At 42.8% G+C, this 24581-nt stretch overlaps 1 protein-coding gene across 4 annotated transcripts in view; it reads left to right on the top strand.

The window, feature by feature from the left end:
* GPC6 (glypican 6) overlaps nt 1-24581 on the top strand; it is a 928307-nt gene that overhangs the window by 834537 nt on the left and 69189 nt on the right. For 3 of the 4 annotated variants that reach the window (XM_064143898.1, XM_064143901.1, XM_064143899.1), the window contains 2 exons: nt 7388-7531; nt 11944-11973. In XM_064143898.1, the coding sequence (XP_063999968.1) occupies nt 7388-7531; nt 11944-11973 (174 nt within the window). The remainder of the gene's footprint in view (nt 1-7387; nt 7532-11943; nt 11974-24581) is intronic. The other variant, XM_064143900.1, reaches the window with a different exon arrangement.

The following is a 24581-nucleotide window of genomic DNA, read 5'->3' as shown; positions in this document are numbered from 1 at the left end:
ATGAGAATGCATGTGTTTATGTGAATGGTGAAGTCCTCCATTTCAGACGTGAGCAGAAAGATGCAGCCCAAACTTCCTAAGTCTCCATTTTTGTGATTTAGCCCTTCATTCTTCACTTGGTGTAGAACTGAAGCACTGCTGTGATGGTTTGGGTGTTACCTGCCCTTCCACTCTTATGAATCACCCAGACTAGGCTCAGCCGAGCTGGAAATTAAAGAATGAAGCTTTCTATTTACAGCTTAGCACAATATACAAGCAGGTATTTATACAAACATATATAGCTATAGACAGAAATATAGGAGTTAAGAAGTAATACAGAAACACAACACCTCTCACAGAAACCAGAGTTCCCAGGAGGGGCTCTCAACCACCCTTCCATCTCCTTTCCATCCCTCTACCCTATCCCAGACTTTGCCTTACGTTCTAGGTGAGTTTGAAGAGCCAGCCAGTGGGGTTAGGAAGCAGAGGGATTAGTTACACAGACAGCAGGTTAGGGGCAAAAGTGTCTGCAGCCAGACACACACAGCAACTGTCTTATCTATGCTTATTATCTTGTTTTTAATCCATCTCAGCAAGCCTATGAGTGCAGTAGACATCACCTTTGTTTCCTTTTCACAGCCTATCATCTAATTCTTCTCACCAAAATATTCCAGCTAGCTTCTAACTAGCACAGCTGCCTTGTCCAATATTGTTTTCCTATAAATATGCACCTCCTATTCTAGCAATATTCTTCTGAGAAAACAGTCTTCATGTTTACAGTTTCATTAGTAAATGAAAGGGGGACAAGCCTCAAGGACCAATGTCTGATCTGGAGGCAAAGTACCACAGCCTGATTCATTTCAATACTGCTGAGAGCTACCTTCTCTGGAGCTGCTTCATTCTCCAAGAGCAAGTTGGAGCAGTCCAAGAAAATGCCAGTGAGTTAATAATTAATCAGTACAGACAGTCAGGGCTTATTGCTTCAGTTCACACCTTGTCTTTCATTTCCTTAAAAGACACAAGTCTTCTGTCTCCCACTCTTGATGCTGCACATCAATATTGAGACAGAGAATTACACAAGTGCCACATGTGCCTCTAGCTTTGTGCTTTCCATGAAGGACATACAGACTCAGCTACTTCCCAGTACCCATAACTGCCTAAAGTGGAACATTCCTGTTCCTGCATCATTAATTTTTCTTGTTCTTGTACTGATTGCAGTTGATTCTTTTAGCACAGTTCACATTAACCAGGTACTAGTATTATGTTAAAATCCACCAACTCATCCTGAGGCTGGAAATGTTGTGTTTTCTTTATATTTATCTACAGTCTGTATTCTGCACTGTTCACCTGGAAGGTCTGACCACAAATCTCTAGGCTTCATAAGCTGCTCACCTTGTGCAGCTCTCACATCCCAGAAAAACAGCCACACAGGGTCCTTATTTTGCCTCAGGGAAAGTCGTATAGCTGACAGCTGCAATGCCTGGATATGCTTTTCAAACAGGAATAATGATCTAGAAAGTCAGACCCCAAGGCCTTTATGCTAGAGGTATCTACATGCTCTGAATCCCTGCTCCAAAAAAAAAAGACAAAGACTGAAGACCATCCAAAACAGTTTCTACTGCTTCATCGTAGCTACAGTCCTTCCAACAGAGTACCTTCTGCAAGCCAAACCACACAGAGCACAAAAACAATGTCTGGGCTGCATCAGATGCCTCCCAAGACATTAACACTTTGTAAGAATGGTTTTTGCAATTTGGGTCTACCCCAGTGATGTACTCTGTAAGTTGCCTCTGGTAGAAGTCAGATTGCAAAAGATTTACCTTGGGTTTCTTCTGATAATGTCTGAGATGTGTTATCTTCATCACTGAAATCTCCCTTGTTATGTGTCAGTGACACCTCTTTGGTGTTTGAGCGTTATGGTATTTGAACTGCCAAACTCAGAGTTAAGCAACAGCTTGGTTGTTTCTCAAGCATAAGTTTCGTATTCTCTAGATTGTTCCTTATGACCAACATAAAGAATAGAATCATAGAATCATAGAATCAGTCAGGGTTGGAAGGGACCACAAGGATCAGTTAGTTCCAACCCCCCTGCCAGGGACAGGGACACCCTACCCTAGAGCAGGCTGCTCACAGCCTCATCCAGCCTGGCCTGAAACACCTCCAGCCATGGGGCCTCAACCACCTCCCTGGGCAACCCATTCCAGCCTCTCACCACTCTCATGCTCAACAACTTCCTCCTCATGTCCAGCCTGAACCTACCCAACCCCCAGTTTTGCTCCATTCCCCCTAGTCCTGTCACTCCCTGAGAGCCTAAAAAGTCCCTCCCCAGCTTTCTTGTAGGCCCCCTTCAGATACTGGAAGGCCACAAGAAGGTCATCTTGGAGCCTCCTCTTCTCCAGACTGAACAGCCCCAACTCTCTCAGCCTGTCCTCATAGGAGAGGTGCTCCCAGCCTCTGATCAACCCAGTGGCCCTTCTCTGGACACATTCCAGCATCTCCACATCCTTCTTGTAATGGGGGCTCCAGAACTAGAAGCAGTACTCCAGGTGGGGTCTCACCAGAGTGCAGTAGAGGGGGAGAATCACCTCCCTCAACCTTCTGGCCACGCTATGCAACATTTAGTTGTAGCATACATTTACCTTATTCTCCTTCTCCTTGTGGTAAGTCAGGAAGTCACATTCAGAGAGTCACAGCATAACACTCGTTGCAATCTTGGCCCAAACAAACGTGTCTGGAACCTTCACAATCTTCCCATAAGTCTGTCAGTAACATTTACCTTTGAGTCTTGCTTCAAGCCCAAAAGTAAATTCTACATATATTCAATTTAATAACGTGAATGTTTAGTAGCTGACAGCTGCAGAGCTTGCTTGTTTAGAAGAAGTGGAGAGAAATTTGGAAAACTGCAGAAAAGGTGTTCTGCATTGTTCTTCAAAATGAAAAACAATCCTAATCTGGTTGCATCCACCACAGTTGTGCCTTCACTGCTAGTGAAAACAACTTGCTGGACCTTTTTCTGCATTTAAAACAGTCTGGTTCTCTACAGACGTGTTTGGCTGCTCTGCATGTCACTTGGCTGCCACATTAAGACTTTTCCCCTCTCATAGAATCATAGAATCATAGAATCAATCAGCTTGGAAGAGAACTCCAAGATCAGCCAGCCCAACCTAGCACCCAGCCCTGTCCAATCAACCAGACCATGGCACTAAGTGCCTCAGCCAGGCTTTTTTTGAACATCTCCAGGGATGGTGCCTCCACCACCTCCCTGGGCAGCCCATTCCAATGCCAATCACTCTCTCTGCCAAAAACTTCCTCCTAACATCCAGCCCAGACCTCTCCCAGCACAACTTGAGACTCTGTCCCCTTGTTCTGTTGCTGATTGCCTGGCAGAAGAGACCAACCCCCACCTGACTACAGCCCCACCTGGCTACAGCCTCCCTTCAGGTAGCCTTTCATAAAGGCTAACCCAAAACTGAGTCTCACCTTAGTAAGTGTTAAACCTACTTTCATCTGAGCTGATGGATGTGCCATTTTAACCTATAGATATATGTTCCTTTTTGGCAATTACTTCAGCTAAAAGGATGAATGAGCTCCATGACATAGCAAACTACCTCTGCATTATTTATAAGGAGGAAATCTTCATAAAACTACATCCAAGGTTTTTCTTAAAATAGCCTCTGAGTTTCATTTTAACAAAACCTCTTCATTTATCTATGTCCTTTACAGAGCTCTGTGCAGGAAAAATGTAATGGCATTTCAGGAAAAAAATCAATGCTATTCTAGCTGTAGATGAGAGAGTCAATGGAGCAGAGTCATACAGAGAAACACCTAGCACTAGCACATGGCTAAATAACAATATGACTCAAGGCATTAGAGAACAAACTCTTTCTGCTGGGATTCAAAACTCTGAGTTCTCCTGGGAAAATGACTGGGTTTATACTATCTATATCCTAGTCCTGAAGTAGATACCTCCATTTAGTCAGCTCAATGGATATTGTTCAATCTGGAGAAAAGGAGGCAGAGGGGAGACCTAAAACGGTCTAAAAGGAGGTTGTAGTGAGGTGGGTGTTGGTCTATTATCCCAAAGAACAAGTGGTAGAACAAAAGAAAATGGCCTCAAGTTGCACCAGGGGAGGTTTAAATGGGATATTAGAAGAAAACTTCTTCACTGAAAGAGTTATCGAACACTGGAGCAGGTTCCCCAGGGAGGTGGTTGAATCATCATCTCTGGAGCTGTTTAAAAGATGAATAGATGTGGTGCTAAGGGGCATGGTTTAGCACCAGACTTGGTAGAGTTAGATATTTTTTTGGACTCAATTATCTTAAAGGTCTCTTCCTAACAAAATGATTCTATGATTCTATGCAATATTTCACCAGTTCTATTGACTTACCTCATGGCTTGGTCATATCCCTGACCACAGAGGTCTGGTGCTCTTTGTGACACCCTAGGATATCCCATTGCAGCTTTAGCTGCAGTTCAGTGGAAAATTGTCACATATTAAGACAATCTTAACAGATGTCTCAGTTATCCCAGGCCATCACAAGCTGTCATGTATCACAGAATCATGGAATAAGTCATGTTGGAAAAGACCTTAGAGATCATTAAGTCCAACCTACCACCTAACATGATCTAATCAACTAAAGTGTGGCACTAAATGCCTCATCCAGTCTTTTTTTAAACACTTCCAGAGACAGTGACTCCACTACCTCCTTGGGTAGCCCATTCCAATGCCAATCATTCTTTCTGTGAAGAACTTCCTCCTAGCATCCAGCCCAGATTTCCCCTGGCACAACTTGAGACTGTGTCCCCTTGTTCTGTTGCTGGTTGCCTGGCAGAAGAGACCAACCCCCACCTGGCTACAACCTCCTTTCAGGTAGTTGTAGAGAGTGATACAGTCCCCCCCTGAGCCTCCTCTTCTCCAGACTGAAGAACCCTAGGTCTCTCAGCCACTTCTCATAGCCCACTCACTAGCCTTGTTCCCTTCTCTGGACACATTCAAGCACCTCAACATCTTTCTTAAACTGAGAGGCCCAGAATGGACACAGTACTGTAATGGAGAAGTAATTAATTAATGTGTGATGATATTTTTCCAAATTAATACTGTTTATTAATTTTCAGTCTTCAGGAGTCTTGCCCCCTGACCACTAATTTTAATAATAATCAGGTTCTCTTGCAATAATCAGGGAAACATTATACAGATGATAGCATAGGATCTAGAACATTTAAGAAATGTCTAGCAATAGTAGAACTTTAAACCTAATTGAACTGGAAGAGAAGGTTCTTGTGGTTAATTATACTGCTTGTCCACTAGATGGAGTCTGGAAGGTTCTTTCTGCTTATGGCAGAAGGCAAATAGTGAATTATAAGAGGCTTTAAGTATTTACTCACAAAAATTAATCTCCCAACTCACAGGGCCAGCTACAGCTTCAGGCAGTACCCCAAACACCTTCAGGGAATCCTGTTGATGTCTTGTCAGCTGCTGAGGCTTCTGATTCTTCCCAGGCTTCACAGGATGCTGGGGAAAGGAGGCAGACAATCTCTGACCTTATCCTGATTACTCTGGACAATCTGTGTGACTCTCCAGGACTTTCCATCTTGGCAGGAGTAGGCTGGATGTCTTACAGTGTGTAATCTTATGCACAATGTCATGCTGGCTATGCAGGCCGATCACGAGGAGGCATTTAGAGCCTTTAGCCTTAGCATTTAGCCTCTTCCTGGTAAACTCGAGGCAGTGTAGTTTCCAGGCAAACAAACTAGCCCAAAACACAGGGCTTGTTATTCAGCAGAGCTAGCTTACAGCTTAGCAAAGCATAATGCTATAAAGCACAGCAGGATCACTGCCTGAGACAGAGAGCAATGGCAGCCGGCAGCAGAGCAGCAAGCAGCCCTAAGGAGAGGGACTTGGGGGCACTGGTGGCTGAGAAGCTCAACATGAGCCAGCAATGTGCACTTGCAGCCCAGAGGGCCAACCAGATCCTGGGCTGCATCAGGAGAAGTGTGGCCAGCAGGTTGAGGGAGGTGATTCCTCCCATCTACTCCATCCTGGTGAGACCCCACCTGGAGTACATGAAAATGAGGGGTAGAGTAACACACAGAACTCACAGTTGACATTAGTAGATAAGAATTTAATGTAACATGAGATATCATGAGCACAATGCATAATCACCTTAGCTAATAATCTAATTAATATAAAACTGCAATGCATTATTACCTTACCCTCACCTATTTGCAGAAGAAGCATAGTGAACTACACAGGGAAAAAGAAACAGCATAAACTGGTAAAGCAAATCCAGAAGCCTCCCAACTCCTTCTGCTGCCATGCCTGCAGAGACCCCATCCTAGAAACCAGAACCCAGAACCAGCAACCAAAGCAGGAAGCCTCCCATGTTGCAGTCTGAACTTCAAGTCCCGTAATACCTTGCTCCAGTTAGCACTTTCATTTTTGAAGCTGGGATGACTGCAGCATGATATGAGTAACAGCAGCAGCTTCACCTCAGTCCGTGACAGAAGCATTTGTTAATTTCAGATAGCAGCTTTGCATTTTCTGCTCTGTCAGTTAACACTTCAAACATGAATTAGTTACTGGATAATGTATCCTTACTGCATTTCTGCAAAACCATTTCAAAAGTAAATTATTTCTTCTTCTCTGATGTAAAAGCTGCTAATTCCCATTTCTGTTATTGCCTGGCTGTGGGTAGACTTGTTCATATAAAATTACTTGTTGCAACTATTTGCATGAAGCTTAATGGCACAAAGACAATGCCACGAAGACAATGTTGGGTTTTTGTCAGTGTGTCATAAGAAAGGCGAAATGTAGAATCGTAGAATCAGTCAGGGTTGGAAGGGACCAATATGGGCTGAGATTCATTGCCCTTTGGACACAGCATAGCCAATCAGGATGGCAGTTAGCCAAGCCTGACCACATTAGGCAGGGTCCACAGGCCTGGTTCCCCCAGATATGGGAATAGCACAGGCTTTGCACCTGGTGGGCCATAAGCTAGGCACATAGGCTTGTACAGGTCTAGGCTGGATGTTAGGAAGAAGTTGTTGGCAGAGAGAGTGATTGGCATTGGAATGGGCTGCCCAGGGAGGTGGTGGAGTCACCATCCCTGGAGGTGTTCAAGAAAAGACTGGATAAGGCACTTAGTGCCATGGTCTAGTTGAGTGGCTAGGACTGGGTGCTAGGTTGGACTGGATGATCTTGGAGGTCTCTTCCAATCTGGTTAAAAGAAATAAGGAGTACTATACACAACAACTGCCTTACACAACCTGGGCTCTAGGCAGGTCAGACTTTATGGCGCCAGGTCTATTGTGTCTCTTTGAGTCCGTTTGATAGGTAAACAGGTATAAGCCTATTTGGGGCCTGTGGGACCTCCATGACACTCATAAAACCTGCAATGTCTTTTTTAGGTTTTCCAAGGATGTGGCCAACCTAAACCAGCACCTGCCCTGAGATCTTCCCGTTCTGTCTCTGAAAACTTCAATACCCGGTTTAGGACATATAACCCAGAGGAGCAACCTACAACTGCTGCTGGCACAAGTTTGGATAGGCTGGTAAGGCAAAAATATTCCATTCTTGAGTTAGCAGAAATGGCTTGGTAATATAGTAGGAGAGTGATAACCTCATTGCTTTTGGAAGGGGTTTTAGCTGTTTCATAACCACTCTATATAGTTTCCATGACAGCTGTTTCAGCATTCAGTAAACCTTTCTTTCTCCACTGATACAGAACTGCATTGTAGGAGAACAACAGACACAGTTTTTATGCATTAGAAATGCTAGAAGTGAATATGCTCTTTCCTGGGAGACGAAACCCAGATAAGTCACTTGGCACCATAAACTTTCTTTGGAAAGTGATCTACAGCAATTTTGGGTTTTATTAAACAATTAAAAATGTATTTTAAAATATTTTTATTAAAGTCTTTGTTATCAGCAAGTTCTTTAGCATATACAATTGAAAAGTCACATTAAATCATTCCATGCCTTTAACTAATTATAAAATGACCATTATTTTATTTCCCTTTGTCTAAAACTTGACTTTTATCAGCTAAAAAATTCATCTTGCTTTCTTTATTCAACCATTTTGAAAACAAGACTCAACATTAGGTTATTTTCTTTACAAGCAGTCATTGGATTTGCATTTCATACTTCAATGTCACTGCTCTTTGCACATCTATAGATTGATAGCAGGGTAACTATTATAGCCACTAATACTGTTTCAGCAATCATCTTGAGGCAATGCCAATGAGCAAAATTAAGGGGTTGTAAAGCCCCTGAATCCAAACAGGCTGCATTGCACACTGGCTGCTTGCCAAGCTTATTGCTGAACATTTGCACAAGTATTTGGTCTGTCTTGTTGAAGACAGTTGTGCTCAAGGCTGTAGCAAGAGTGAGGGGAGAGGAATAACCACTGAAAACAGCCACCATTAATTAGTTAGGGATCTGAGCTTTTAGTGAGCTGCACTCCTGCTGGGTGCCAGAACAATGCTAGCTACATAAGACCATGAAAATGTCTTGCTATGGTTATGATCATGAGCCTAAAATGTCCAGAGATTTCTCTGTTAGGCAGCTTAAATCCCTGAGCAGGAACTCAAAATGTACTAATTCAGATAAGGACCTGGGCATCTTCTTGACATCATCATTCATCACATCCCTTTGACAGTCGCAGTAGCCTCCTAGTTACTAAGTCTTTCCAATCGCTTCTGTCTATGCTGTGTCCTATCTACTGCATTCTGCCAAGCTTCTTATCAACTGAGTTGCAAAACAACATGACATTTCTAGTCAAGACACGAGATTACCCTCTAGCAAAAAGCAACATTTGTTAGTTCTCTGCTCTTCTGGAAATAGTGAAGTTCTATTATCCTAACAGGAGAGGCAGAAAATATGTTTCCCTCCCTTGTAGACAGGTTTTCTACCACAGTAGATTCATAAGCCAGTGTAGCATCTCAGGCTAAAAATCTGGCTGGAAATAATCCATATTTGATGGGATCTTAATTTTACCATTTCACTTTAGATTTTAGAGCCAGTCCTTGTGTATTACGTAAAGACCTGGATCTTAATCTAGATCTAGCCAAGGTCACTAAAGCCTGTAGTTTTCACTCACGCTCTGTCAAAGATAAAGGTTGCAAACAGAGAAAGGGAGAGTAACAACATAAAAAGGAGGGCTGACAGCAAAGCTCATCTTAGATTAGTTTTATAGGAACCAATTTTTTTGTAGTGAAAAATACACAAGGAAAATGCTCCTAAACACATCAATACCCTTTTTAAACTATAAGCTTCCAAAACTCTGAGCACCATCCTGAGTAAAGCAGAGTTGTCATTGTGCTCCAGCCTTTAAACTCTGTAACTAATGAAATTTGCCAGTGCAGATAATTCATTATAACTCTTAATCACTTACAGACTTTCAAAGAGGAGCTTGACTCCATATGATTTAACTGGGTTTGTTTGTGCATTATTTCAGACAAGAAAAACAAAATCATAGCATTGCTGCCCTCACCTTAAGAAGTGTTTGATCCAAACAGCTGGTTGCTTTTCCTGCTGAAAAACAACTGTTTATAGTCATAATGATGAGTGCAGGTATCAAATGCACCTCCAAATGGTAATTATGCACGTTTTACTGTCTCTTTTTTTGCTGAGACTAGCAATCCCTCCAGTTAGAGATGGCTACTGACCCCAGTGGAGTGAGGAAAGGCTGTTTATGTGGATTAGAGCAGAAGGGTTTGCTTCAGAGATGTAATCCCTTAGCACCACTTGCTAAAGGTCACTGCCTGCAACTCACATCAGTTAGGGTAATTTTATCCAGAAGAATATAAATACAGCACTCCTGCTCTACAGGACCACCATTCAACCTCCCTACCTTGGATCCTTATCATTTAATGTGCTGAATCATTCTCTGAATCATGTATCTCACTTCATTAGCTGTAGATAGAGCCTGGAGGACCAGCTTCATGTAGATCCTCCAAACCCTTGCATTGCCAGCAGGATGTCAGGAGCAAAACTTTCCCGGTCTGAACACTGATCATTTTCTGTTACTTTCTTAGTATAAACATACTACAATATCAGTATTTTGATAGTAGTGTCAAACAGTTAAAGCTTCTTTTGATTATTACAGATGTAAGATACAACTCTTTCATTGTGAGTCAACTGACTGTTCAGTGTTATATTAATGCTTTTTGAAGTCTGTTCTGGAGTTTGTATTCATGAAACACTGTTAAACCTCAAAAGAAAGGACAAACAATTCTGCTTTCATCTGTTTTTTGACACCAGGTCCTCAGAAGAGTCCAAGTTTAGAAAATATTTCCTCTGCATCTCAATTTTAGGCAAACATGTAGCACTTCATAACCAGTTCATTGGTTTGGTTTGATTTGGTTGGGTTTTGCTCCTGCTCATATTCACATTTATAAGCCTTATTCAGTTGAGCATATTTTATTGGGTATGCTGCACAAAGCAGCCCTCATAAGAAGCCTACACTGAAATCACTGAGTACTGAACCCATCTGAGATATTGCTCCTACATCCTTGCCTGAACTTGTGCTATTAATCCAGCTATTCCACTCCAAGAGGAAGGAAAGCAGTTTTCTTCTGTCCTTGTCATATCTGTAACCAGTTAGGCTTAGGAAATAAGAAATACATCAAAATAATTGTGAGAACTGGGAAGGAAAAAAGAATTATCTCCCCAATGCATTGATATCATTGGTTTAAAATTCATCAGATGTTTTCAGTAAGTTATGTGGAGCTTGAGAGAATCACCCAAGCATATATGTAAAGAATCATCTAAGACACCCTACATCATCTGAATCACAAAACCAGCAGGTATGGCACTGGACTAGAGGAGACCAATATACTTCTGGAGCAGCAATGAGGAGCTGGGTTGAATATACTGCAGCACTTCAAGCAATTCAAAATACCTGTTCTCAGGCAATCAAATCAAATCTTCACACCATAGGGCCTAAAACTCAGGCTCTTTCTGAAGTTAATAGAGACATGTCTTTGGAGAGTGACTAACTTCATCTGTCACAGACACCTCTCATACCTAGGGAAACAAAATGCTCAAGTGAGATATTCACATATAGCTATGTAACACTGACATGCCTCGAAGTATTTAAGGCATCTAATTAAGGTGTCAGGCCAGGCAGTAATTTGGAATGCTCATGCCCTGCTAGACTGGCAGTTGAAGTCCAGGTAGAACAGCCTAGAGAATGCTGCTAAGTGGCTCCCAAGCAAGACAACAGAACTGGGACTTGGCTGCTCTCTGTGGTTGGAACTCAGACACACAAACATAGTCACTAAATGCTGAGATGCCTATGGTCTTCAAGATGTCAAAATGTGAAAGCACAGTTAGGGAACTGACTGGAAGATGGAATATCTCAGAGCTACTAAAATCACTTTCTAGGTCTATGTTTAGGTGATTGAATTCCACTCTGTTTCTCTACTGACTGTAACAGAAGCAAAAAGGAGGGCTTTTCTGATTCAATACCAAGACCTAGACACCATAGAGATACCTGAGCCAGTTATCTAGATTCAAGTCTAGATGGCTGTAGCTTTTACTGTTAACAGAAAGAAGTAAAGGTCTTCATTCAGCTGTCTAATGTAGGCTTAGGCAACTGAATTGAGGACAAATGCTTCTAAAGCACGATTGATCTCATCCTAAAGTATGCATTTAAACAGCCCAGAGAAATCATTCCATATCCCTCTACTACAAAGTGCCATAAAGTAACAAGTTTTGTCTAGGCATATAGCAATTACACTTGAAGTACAGTGAGATAAATGCTGTCAGAAATTAAGTAATGTTAACCTCTGAGCTCAGCTGCTTCTGCAGAATATGAATGATCTAAGATTTCTCATTTAAAATCAGCTGATTGTAAAGACTCATTATCTTCTCTGTAGTTGCCTGCTTGGTATAACCTGTGGTTTGTTTTGCTTTGTTTTCTTTTTCTGTTCCCTGAATCTGTTTCTCTCTTGCTACCCAGAGGACTATCTGGAGGACAATGCAACATGGTGTAAGCTTTGGTATTCTTATTCTTCACCTTCATTCCCATTTGTCTTTGCAATACTAGGCAAAAAAAAAAACCTTCTTTAAGTTTCATCTTCACTATTGTTACTTTGTGTGTGTCTTGTAGGCTAAAATGCTAGCAGTTCTTTCTGTAATTTTGCATTCTGGCTAATTTAATCCTGTTGGGTTCCCAGAGAAGCTGGTTCCTTCCAGTATTTGTCTCCCACTTCAAGGATGATGCCTCACCCCTAGAAAAGCCCATATGTACTCCCTCAGTGAGCTAAAAGCTGGTGTAAGGGACCCCATGGTGTCAGACCCCACATATACACATGCAGCAATGCAGACACTTCAGTTGCATTCATCTCCAAGTGCCATGCCTTGAGATAGCTCTGGAGCAATCAAAACAAGCTTTCAGGCCTTCCTGGGCTCTCTCCCTAGAATTGTCCAGAGGCCAAACCATTGGGATTCTCTGTGGGCACTTGATAATGTAGATTCTCCTATGATTTCCAGCTGCAGAAGTTTTTTTGTGACCGTGAAAGGCAGCAAGCCTTTCAGACAGAAAACCTCCCCTCCGCAGAATTCAGCCCAGCCAGAGGGGAAGGCAGGAACAAAGCACCATGCAGATATGCACCCTCCCACTTGTGAAGTACCTCAAAGCACTTAGCATAGCCTATTATCTCCTGTTTCTTAGCGGGACTAATTAGCCTACAGAGAGCAGCATGCTGATCTAGCCATACTACCGCCTGCATCTGAGCTGCCGCGAGTACCTCTGCACCCACCCCATCATCGCACAGCACGGTGATGATGCCTTAATTCACCTGAAATCTCTCCTGAGAACATCCTGCAGCCTGACCTGGCTGGACGTGTTTGAAATAACTTCACATTTTCTTTCAAGAGGACATGGAAGCTTCCTTGATTTTCCACAAGGGAGCTGATGCACTATTAAACATATAATACATAATGCACATGCATGCTATGGAGACAGGCAACTGGGAAATCGGCCGCAGCGTTTTGCAAGGGATTTACATTCAAGTACAGTACAGTGGCTGCATAGATAAGTGGATGAGCATGCACCCAGTCTGAAAAAGAAAACCTTTTATGCTCTTTACCTTGGGGAGGGGAATGTGTTGTGTAACGTTTTGTAGGAACATGTTGTGTTTTATCTTCCCTCTTGCTTTCCTTTGGAATGGGCTGCCCGGGGAGGTGGTGGAGTCGCCGTCCCTGGAGCTGTTCAAGGCAGGATTGGACGTGGCACTTGGTGCCATGGTCTAACCTTGAGCTCTGTGGTAAAGGGTTGGACTTGATGATCTGTGAGGTCTCTTCCAATCCTAATAATACTGGGATACTGGGATACTGGGATACTGGGATACTGGGATACTGGGATAAAATAATAGCCAATAAAATTCCCATTTCCAGGAGCAAAAGATGCTGAAACTTTTTGGGGGTTGGTGTTTTTTTTTTTTGCAGGAATGAAGTGAGACATATTTTAAGTGTCCATTTAGTCATATTTTTAGATATTTAGATATTTCAATATATTTAGATATTGATTTATATGTTAGATATTTGTTACCGAAGGAAAAAGGCATTAGTGAGCTAAGAAATCTGTTGTGGACAGTTATTTCCTAGTCTTTGAAAACTACATGAAGTAGGGGGGGGGGAAATCATCTGCCTTGCATTTTAGCTATTAAAGACTAAAATCAACAGGGGAGTATACTAGGAAGGCACTGAGATCCCCAGGGGAATCTTCTGGAGCATACCTTAAAGTGAAATGTATATTTCAGTTTGGTTAGCATCTATTTAGTCCAGAGTAGATATTAAATAGTATGCAGTGGTAGCAGAATTTTCCTGAGACAGAATGTTTATTCTCAATGCTTTATTTCTCAGAGGAGCCTGAAATAAAATCCAGTAGGTATAAAGCTTAGAATGTTTAAAATATTGAGCTTAATTTTCCAAACACTTTCTGCATACTAAGGGCATAGGGAAAGGTACAAACCATGAGCCTGTAAAAGATTTCGTTGCTCAGGAGGTTTTGGTCACACACTTAAGAGTGAAGATGACAAATTCATGCAGGTGTTTTAGAAGCCCACTGACTTCCCACAGGCTAATCCCCTTGCAACCCTTAGATGCTGTGCTATTGGATGTGCCTTTTTGACTTTGTATGATATTAATCAGCAGGTAACTCCTGAAAAACACAAGCTGTACAGCTTCTCCAGCTTCAGGTTTTGTGTATTTATTCAGAGTCCTGTTTCTTATTAGCTGTCTGGATAAAATACATGCAATGAATTAATGTGTTCTACAACATCTGTCGTGGTCATTCAATGTCAGATTTAGTATTTGCTTGGTTCTCCAAAAATAAGTATTTGCTTCATGTCAAGTTTTGTTTATTCTCCATTTCTGTGTCACAGCAGCATCTAAGTAAGTTTAAGTCTGTGCCATCACTTTTTCCCTCATGGTTAATACCAGCTTCAGTTGGCAAAGGCAGATGAATGATGGTGGCTGTCAGAACCCTCCTGGGAGACCTGTCAGGGTCCTGTTTTTAAAACGGTGATATTATTCCATCCCCCAGCTGAATGGTTCTGCATGCTGCTGTATCTGATGCATTGCATTCCTAATGTGCACGAGAGAGTTACTAAGAAAGAGCTTTACCGTAGTGGTTGCCTCTGTCTTCAGGTGGAATGGGTCTGCCTGCTGTTCAGACCCTGCTTTGAAAGCCTGTCTTCCAAGAACAACAGGAAAGACACGTCTCTCCCTTAATTATCATGATTAGCTTGATTACCATGCAATATCTGCCTTGCCTGGAGAGTATGTGTTGTCTCACTGAACACAGTGCCTGCCTGAGCATCTTCTAGAACGTACTTGTCAGGACTAGTTAAACTTCTTTTTTCCTGATGGGTGTGAAGACCCACTGAGAGTCATCATCTCATTTCAAGGAAAGTCTTAGGTGTATTAATGGAATTATGAATCCCTATTACAGCCACAGGGAATACAAAACCTGTAGGAAGAATCCACTCCTGGTTACCAGACACAGTAAGATGAAGAAATGCTGTAGTCATGGGTCTTCAGTTGTTGTACATTGAGAAATTCTGTCATTCATGACCTTGGCTATTAGGGTAAAGAAAAACAAGATATATAGACTTAAAATTTGCATGTCTGTGCCATATCAAAGATTTTTTTTCCCTTAGCTCTTCAAGTTTCTGATGTTGCTATCAAAATCTGAATTACCACCTCATTCCTTCACCAATTAGTGGAGAGAATTGGGCACCTCCAGACCTTGCTCAAGATGGTAATTTGGAGATGACATGAATCTGAATTACCCATTTCTCCCCACTGATTATAAAGAGAATCTGGGTGATTAGCTGTGATATTCCATTTGTAGATGTCTAGATATAACGGTAGTGCTGAGCTTTGAAATTAGACTCTGTGAATCAGATGCGAGCAAAGGAGATTTTGGTCCAATCATGTTCCTAATCATACTCATCACTATGGTATCATCAGATAGAAGGATGGCTAGTTTCCAAAAGAGGCAAACAACAACAACAAAAAGAACCCTAGTTATTAGGAAGCTGCACAAGTTTCAAACAGTGGCAATTCTTCCTTGTAAATCTGGATTAAAATCCAGTTTCTGTTGTATGATGTTTTAGCCTCTGCTCAATAAAGACTAGGATTGGTTTTTTCTCCCATACACAAAAAGTTTGTGTTATCAGTCTCTGGAAGATTAATCTAAGCAGGAAATACATCACCATTGCACTTTCAGCTGAAAGATAGATCAGTTTCCATTTCATGTGCATAAATTTGTGCAGAAGGAAAGGTTAATTATTAATGTACTTATCAGAGAATCATAGAATCAACCAGGTTGAAAGAGACCTCCAAGATCAGCCAGTCCAACCTAGCACCCAGCCCCATCCAGTCAACTAGACCATGGCACTAAGTGCCTCATACAGGCTTTGCATGAACACCTCCAGGGATGGTGACTCCACCACCTCCCTGGGCAGCTCATTCCAATGCAAATCACTCTCTCTGCCAACAACTTCCTCCTAACATCCAGCCTAGACCTCCCCTGCCACAACTTGAGACTGTGTCCCCTTGTTCTGTTGCTGGTTGCCTGGCAGAAGAGGCCACCCCCACCTGGCTACAGCCTTCCTTCAGGGAGCTATAGACAGCAATGAGGTCACCCCTGAGCCTCCTCTTCTCCAGGCTAAACACCCCCAACTCCTTCAGCCTCTCCTCACAGAGCTGTGTTCCAGGCCCCTCACCAGCTTCGTTGCCCTTCTCTGGACATGTTCCAGTATCTCAACATCTCTCTTGAATTGAGGGGCCCAGAACTGGACATAGCACTCAAGGCGTGGCCTGACCAGTGCTGAGTACAGGGGCAGAATAACCTCCCTTGTCCTACTCGCCACACTCTTCCTGATGCAGGCCAGGATGCCATTGGCTCTCCTGGCCACCTGGGCACACTGCTGGCTCATGTTCAGCTACCATCTACCAGTACTAGAGAAAGGTAGTGACTATATAAACTCTGCCCCTTAGCATTGTGACATGATATTAGAAGAAAAATATGGTTTTAAAATTGGTAACAAGGTTTGTGTCCCCACTCACAGTGCATAAACCATGCTCTTTTAGATGCTTCTAAGTAACATGACAGCAATAATGATGACTGACTGATTGCCTGCCTAGAAGGTATTACACTGTGATAAATTCTTGCATTGTTAATATGACTCCAACAAACAAGTCCTAAGTTCCCACCAAAAAATGGATTTTGTAATATATCACCAGTTCAATTACTGCTAGAAAATTAGAAGGTCCTTTGGTGCAAGTGGCTACAGACCATAAAATGCCTTTTCAGCATCGAAGTTATTTGTGCACAAGCATGGATACCAACAGAGACATTAAGCTTTGGTAATTTCTGAATGAATTGCAAGTAGTGATTCTCACTCTCCAAAGAAATATATGTGTTATACTTTACTGGCAATTAGTTTTCTCCAGCCTATTGCAGCTATCTTTATTTTGCAGGACTGCAGCGCACAGGTATATTGTGAACTCGTAACAGGAGTGTTCAATGTTAGACTCCACTTATAACAAATAGTAGGTTACAGCAGACTGAAAACTGATTTCCCAAGCCAAACATCTCAGATATTTTTCTTTGGTTGTAACAGACAGAAATTGACACTTTATGGACTTTTATGTGTATCGCTCGTGGTTAGAGAGGAGGTAAAATACAAAGACTGAAAAGGATTACCTTCATACAAATAGTGACCTTTTTGTGAACTTTCTTCAGTCAAAGCCAAATATTCTACATTAGGAAAGATTTCTTAGATTTTCCACCTGCTTTTATATGCCATGCACCAATCATATGAATGTATGAATCTAGGTTATTAGCATAGCGATGAAGAATGTTTCTACAGCGGCAAAGCCTTAGTGGTTGGTTACAGATATTCGTTGATGGGAAAGCCAAAACATGTTTAGCCTGGAGAAGAGGAGGCTCAGGGGTGATCTTATTACTGTCTACAACTACCTGAAGGGGCATTGTAGCCAGGTGGGGGGTGGCCTCTTCTCCCAGGCAACCAGCAATAGAACAAGGGGACACAGTCTCAAGTTGTGCCAGAGTAGGTATAGGCTGGATATTAGGAAGAAGTTCTTCCCAGAGAGAGTGATTTCCCATTGGAATGGGCTGCCCAGGGAGGTGGTGGAGTCACTGTCCGTGGGGGTCTTCAAGCAAAGCCTGGCTGAGGCACTTAGTGCCATGGTCTAGTTGATTGGATAGGGCAGGGTGATAGGTTGGACTGGCTGATCTTGGAGGTCTCTTCCAACCTGGTTGATTCTATGATTCTATGATTCTATGTGTCTCTTCCAACCTGGTTGTGGTAGTTTGGATGTTTCCCCACCCCCACCCCCACACTTTGGAAATCACCCAGACTAGACTCAGATGGCTCTGGAAATTTGAGTGAAGCTTATTATTTACAGCTAGCTCAATATAGAAGCAGATATTTACAGTATGTACAGTTATATACAGAAATAGACAAGGTAAAAGGTAATACAGAAACACAACAGCCCTCCCAGAAACCTGAGTCCCCAGGAGGGGCTCCCAACCACCCTTCCACCTTCTCCCACCCCTCTCAACCTTACTCCAGTCCCAAGAAAGAATGGAGGTTCGGCCAGGGGGTTGGAAAGCAAAGTGTATTAATCAGAGAGACAGCAGAGAGGCTAGAGAGAGAAAAGAAAATGCAGCTTCTAGCTCCCCAGCAGGAGAAGCAGTGTCTTATCTATGTTTGGATTCTTGTTCTTATACCTCTCAGCAAGCCTATGAGTGAAGTAGACATCATTCTGTTTTCCTTTCACAGCTTGTGATCTAATCCTCACCAAAACATTGTAGCTAGCTTCAAACTAGCACACTGCTTTATTCTATGCTTCTATACATCTATGCATGAAGAAAGCAGAAGATTTATTACATCTGGTTTTATCCATCACTAACTAAGGATAAGTCTAGGTCTGTGCACACATAGACAGACCCAACAGCACTTTTTGGATCCTAGGTCTTAGCTGTAAGCCCTAGCAGCATCACAGCTCCACTCCAGGACAAAACACATAGCTCCCATATTGCTGTTCCAAGTCACTTATCATGGAGTACCTGCAAGATTGTCTCAGAAATATCTGGCTAGCCAGACTAGGGAAGTGATTGTCCCCCTCTAGTTGGCACTGGTGAGGTCACACCTCAAATACTGAATTCAGCTTTGGACTCCTCACCACAAGAAAGATATTGAGCTGCTGGAGTGAGCCCAAAGAAGGGCAACAAAGATGGTGAATTGTCTAGAGCACAAAGAGGAGTAGCTTTTATAAAGAGTATTTCTCTCTACAACTACTTGAAAGGAGATCCTATTGAGGTGGGAGTCAGTCTATTCTTCCAAGTAAACATGCAAAAGGATTGCAGGCAATGGCCTCAAGTTGCACCAGGGAAGATTTAGTTTGGGTATTAGGAAAAAAATTCTTCAGTGGAAGAGTGGTCAGCATTGAACAGGCTGCCCAGGGAAGTGATGGAATCCCTGGAAGTGTTCAAAAAACATCTAGCTGTTGCACATAGGGACATGATTTAGTGGAAAACTTGGCAATGTCAATGGTTGGACTCAGTGATCTTGGATGTCTTTTCCAACATGAATGATTTTATGAATCTATTATTCAGCAGAATCCTGGTTTGAGCTAGAACAAAACTAATTCCTGTTGGTGATTTGGCTTTTCAGCTCAATCTCTTTCTGAAATACACAGCATGTTTTTACAGTGTCTGCTTCTAGCAGTGATAACACTCCATGTTTTGGGTTACTACCAAGGACTGGTATGTGGATCAAGACTACTGCTAAATCTCTCGTGCTTCAGGGGGGTGGTGGAGTCGCTGTCCGTGGAGGTGTTCAAAAAAAGACTGAATGAGGCATTTAGTGCCATGGACTAGTTGACTGGACAGGGCTGGGTGCTAGGTTGGACTGGATGATCTTGGAGGTCTCTTCCAACCTGGTTGATTCTATGATTCTGTGATTTTTTGAGGTGCAAAGTAAAAGGGAGGATCAGACAGTTCAGGTGACCCTAAGCTGGCCAACGAGGTATTCCATATACACCATGTTCAGTGTAAAGCTAAGGATTCATGAGGCTCAGTATCTTCTCTTCAGTGGCTGGTGTCCAAGGAGGTCTCTGTCTATTCTGCCTTCAGTCCCATTTCATGTGCCATGGTCTAGCCTTGAGCTCTGTGGTAAAGGGTTGGACTTGATGATCTGTGAGGTCTCTTCCAACCCTGAAGATACTGTGATACTGTGATACTGTGATACTGTGAATCCAGTTCCAGAATCCAGCTCCTGATTCCAATTACGATCTGCTGCTGACAGTAGTCTGGGACTTCTACAATGGCATCAGAGGTGATGGTGACTAATTGCCATCAGGTGGTTGGGTTCAATATTGGGTTTTTATGTACTTGTATGTATTCCACATTATTATTATTATTATTATTATTATTATTATTATTATTATTGTAGTTTTCATTTTCTTTTCTAGTTCATAGTTCTCTATCCCTTATTTTCTTTCACTTCCACTTTGAGAACGGACAGAGAGTGTCTGTCACTTGGTTAGTGGCCAGCTCAGCCCTGACCCTTGACAAGCAGATCCCACTCTGGACACTGGCATGTACTGAAGTACAGGATAAAATACAACTCCAGTTACAGCATTAGGACTTACTGGTATGGAGTCCCTGCAGAGCTGGTTAAGAAAACAGGCATTTTCAGAGCTTAATTCTAGTCTAATGTAGACATCTACCAGAACTGCATGAAAGTTTCCTGGAAGTGTCAATGCTTCTCTGCCAACTATAAAGAACTTTAGGCTTGACAAGATGTTTAGCTTACAGAGTGTTAGAGCAGAGTTAGAATAACCCCTGCTGAGTAGTCAATACTTGGCTTCTCCACAAATAGCCCTACTGAAGTGAACATGACTGAGGCTGTTAGGACTCTGGTGTACTCACTGGGGACTGCATAGATGCCCACAGATTCACCATTTTCTGTTAGCTCTGGTGGTAGAAATAATAAATGATCATCATGTGTGTGTCTTTGATGGTTTTCTTGGGTTTTACTGCTTCTGCACTGAACACATGTGATGTGCATGTCATTTCTGGTACATAAGAAATGGAATTCACCATGTCTTATTCAATGTCTCTAACATAGGTGGTCTGTGGAACTGGATTTATTAATCACTCGTAATAACAATGGACAGCTAGCCCAAACTTGGAAAAATTCACTTGCTGAAACACAAATACCTAAGTGAGATCACAGAATCATAGAATCAGTCAGGGTTGGAAGGGACCACAAGGATCATCTAGTTCCAACCCTCCTGCCATGGCCAGGGACACCCTACCCTACAGCAGGCTGCACACAGCCTCATCCAGCCTGGCCTGAAACACCTCCAGCCATGGGGCCTCAACCACCTCCCTGGGCAACCTATTCCAGGCTCTCACCACTCTCATGCTCAACAACTTCCTCCTCATGTCCAGCCTGAACCTACCCACCTCCAGCTTTGCTCCATTCCCCCCAGTCCTGTCACTCCCTCAGAGCCTAAAAAGTCCCTCCCCAGCATTTTTGTAGCCCACTTCAGATACTGAAAAGCCACAAGAAGGTCACCTGGGAGCCTCCTCTTCTGCAGACTAAACAGCCCCAACTCTTTCAGTCTGTCCTCATAGCAGAGCTGCTCCAGCCCTCTGAGCATCCTCGTGGCCCTTCTCTGGACATTCTCCAGCACATCCACATCCTTCTTGTAATGGGGGCTCCAAAACTGGATGCAGTATTCCAGGTGGGGTCTCAGCAGAGCAGAGTAGAGGGGGAGAATCACCTCCTTTGACCTGCTTGCCACACTTCTCCTGATGCAGCCCAGGAGCGAGGCAGCTGCAAAGAGCCAACAAACAGAGACCTTAAAGAAATTCTTCAGTCTTCTGGATGCTTCAGAGGACTTCAAAATGGCATTAAATTCATCTATTTCTGTATTGAATGAATGAAGGATCCAGAAGCTGCTCATAATAGCTTAAATTAGACCAAAATGAAGCACTCTGTCCCGAGACTCTAGTAACTAAAATGCCACAGGCTGTCCAGTGAAAACATCTAGCACCTTCATATAAGAGTCTCAGGCACAGGATCTATACTGGCATGTGGAGGATGGGCAAGACCTCCAACCATAATAGATATCTGTGTGCAACCAACTGAATTCCACTTTAGGTCTCCACTAATCTTTGGTGAGGTTCTTTGACACCCAGCCCACATGTCAGCATCCACATGGAGCACTTTTAAATTCAGGCAAGACTAACTCCCTGTCAGAGCTTGATGGGCAACTGACACCAGAGCCTGACGGGCAACTGACCTTGTCATTCATTTGTGTGGCAGCAAAGCACATTGCTGACACACAGGCAGCTCTTACAAGTCCCTAGAATAACTTCCTTTGCTTTGAAGTGCTGTGAATTTTGTGTTCCTGCTATATTTTTGGACAGCATAGATGCTGTATAGGGAGCCAAATGAAAACAGACTGCAATGAGATTTGTTTTTCTGCTTAAACGTTCAAGCCCATAAAAATTTGCAGTGCATAATAATAACTGTCTCACCTAAGTAACTGCTACAGTGACTGAAGTAAAAAGCTAATTGCTTGAAGTGCACTGCTTTTAGTACTTACAGTGCTCATATATTAGAAGTGTGGTATCTGTGCAGAAATAAGAGGAATTTTAGAAGTGCATTTCTTCTGCAGAAGAAAGGGAGACATAGGGGTGGGGAGGGGGGAAGCAGCAATCACTTATGGAAAAGAATCACTGCATAATAAATGAATATGAAAGAAGCTTCATTTTTCTGTGATCTTACCATGAATGTTAATGATCTTAAAAATCAGGGACCATTTAATCATTTCAGAAATGGTAGGTACATAAATATTCTTTCAGTTGATATTCTTTCATTCATTCAGACTAAGTCCAGTTGACCAAATGGAAGTATCTAACCCCAGAGCTAGCCATAAAATGTGTCCTTTATTGTCAGCTGCAAGCAATAGGTGCTTTCAGGGCTGCTTTAAAACTCTGGATCAAGGGCCACTTCCACCCTTCAGTTCATGTTTCTCATCATTGGCTGCAGAAGAGTTTGTAGCTCAGACATGGACACTGACATGCTGTGAGATGACTTTCATCTTTATGCTGTCTTATGGAGCTGAAGGTCTATAAACCTGAACAGACGCAAGAGTGACATGGAACTGTTGGAGCGAGTCCAGAGGAAGGCCATGAAGATGCTCAGAGGGCTGCAGCAGCTCTGCTATGAGGACAGGCTATGAGAGTTGGGGCTCCTCAAACTGGAGAAGAGAAGGATTCAAGGAGACCTTATAGTAGCCTTCCAGTATCTGAAGGGGTCCTACAGGAAGGCTGGGGAGGGACTATTGACAAGGTCTTGTAATGACAAGACAAGGGGTAATGGGTTTAAAATGGCAGAGGAGAGATTCAAACTAGATGTTAGGAGGAAGTTCCTTACAGTGAGGGTGGTGAGACACTGGCACAGGTTGCCCAGGGAGGCTGTGGCTGCTTCCCCCCTGGAGGTGTTCAAGACCAGGTTGGATGAGGCCTTGAGAAACCTGTTCTAGTGGGAGGTGTCCCTGCCTATGGCAGGGGGTTGGAGCTGGGTGATCTTTGAGGTCCCTTCCAACCTAGACCATTCTATGATTCTATGATTCTAAGGTATTTCTACTTAATTTGTTTTGGCAACAAGGGGTCACTCTAGGGGATGCAGTCTCAAGTTGTGCAAGGAGAGGTCTAGGCTGGATGTTATGAGGAAGTTCTTCCCAGAGAGAGTGATTGGTGTTGGAATGGGCTGCCCAGGGAGTTGGTGGAGTCACTGTCCCTGAAGGTGTTCAAAAGACTGGATGAGGCACTTAGTGCCATGATCTTGTTGATTGGACAGGTCTGGGTGCAAGGTTGGACTGGATGATCTTGGAGGTCTTTTCCAACCTGGTTGACTCTATGATTCTATACTCTATGCTAGGCATTGAACATGTAATAAAGATATATTCCTGCCTTGAACATCTCAATGCAGTCTCTCTTTCAGATGTTCTGTTCTTGTGAAGTAGAAGATTCAGGGTTCCCAGTCATTGCTCATAGTCTCTGTATGATTTTCTAACCATCCATTTGCACTATGGGAATGGAATGATCCAGAAAAATTAATCATCTGTTTCTGTAAAGAATGATCTTCATAATATCCAAGTTAACAGAATCTGGATTGATAGCCTGCTTGTCTCACATGTGAAAGAGGAGAAAGCCAACATAGTTTTCCTCTTGTCACTTACACTCAGACAATTCAGTTCATATTACAGCTCTAAGGTGGGAGTAGTACAGAAACAATGCTCCGTGTGAGGGTACAGGACTCCCAGAGACTGTGAGTACCCTCCTCTTCATGAAGCACAGAGCACTGAGGAAAGTAGTAATAGGACTGGAAGGCCATGACTGCTTTCATCTGCACTTCATCTCTCCCAGATTATAATACCCACATTTTTAGGGAGGGAGAGAAAAATAAAAGAAGACAAACAAGGACATATGCTGTTTCAATCCCACCTAGCTCCTTATTCCCAGACAAACTAGAGTTCATCCAGGTAAAGACCTTTCTTGCTAACTGAAAAATTATGAACCCAGCTCCTCTCTGCCTGAAGAGAGCAGCTGAGCTTCATTTCCCTTTTCATCAATCCAGCCCTTGCTTGATAAAAATCAGTGTGGCAAAACCGAGTCACTTAAAAATCCCCTTTATCATGGAATCAGCTGGATATAGACAGATATGAGAGGGATTGATTGGAGGTAAACCACTGCCTGTGAAATGTGCAGCAGCTCACTCAGGAATGTGACCAGCTGCAAAGTGACTTGATAATGTCCTGGGACAAAACCCCTCAAATTCTCAAGTTGTTCTGGAAGCACTTTTGACAAATCCTCTTCCCCACAGGTTGCACTGCTGATTTATTTCTGTGCTAACCTGTGAAACAACACAGCTGGCAAGCACTCTTTCAGGAATCTAGAAAATAGTCAATGATATATAGGGAGGTATCCTACAATGGCATTTGTTCCTTAATGTCTCCCTGTGGCAAAGGCACCAT

This window comes from Pogoniulus pusillus, chromosome 5, assembly GCF_015220805.1.
Source record: "Pogoniulus pusillus isolate bPogPus1 chromosome 5, bPogPus1.pri, whole genome shotgun sequence".
Taxonomy (NCBI): Eukaryota; Metazoa; Chordata; class Aves; order Piciformes; family Lybiidae; genus Pogoniulus; species Pogoniulus pusillus.
Note: the sequence above shows the minus strand (reverse complement) of the source record. Positions and strands in the feature narration are given on the sequence as shown.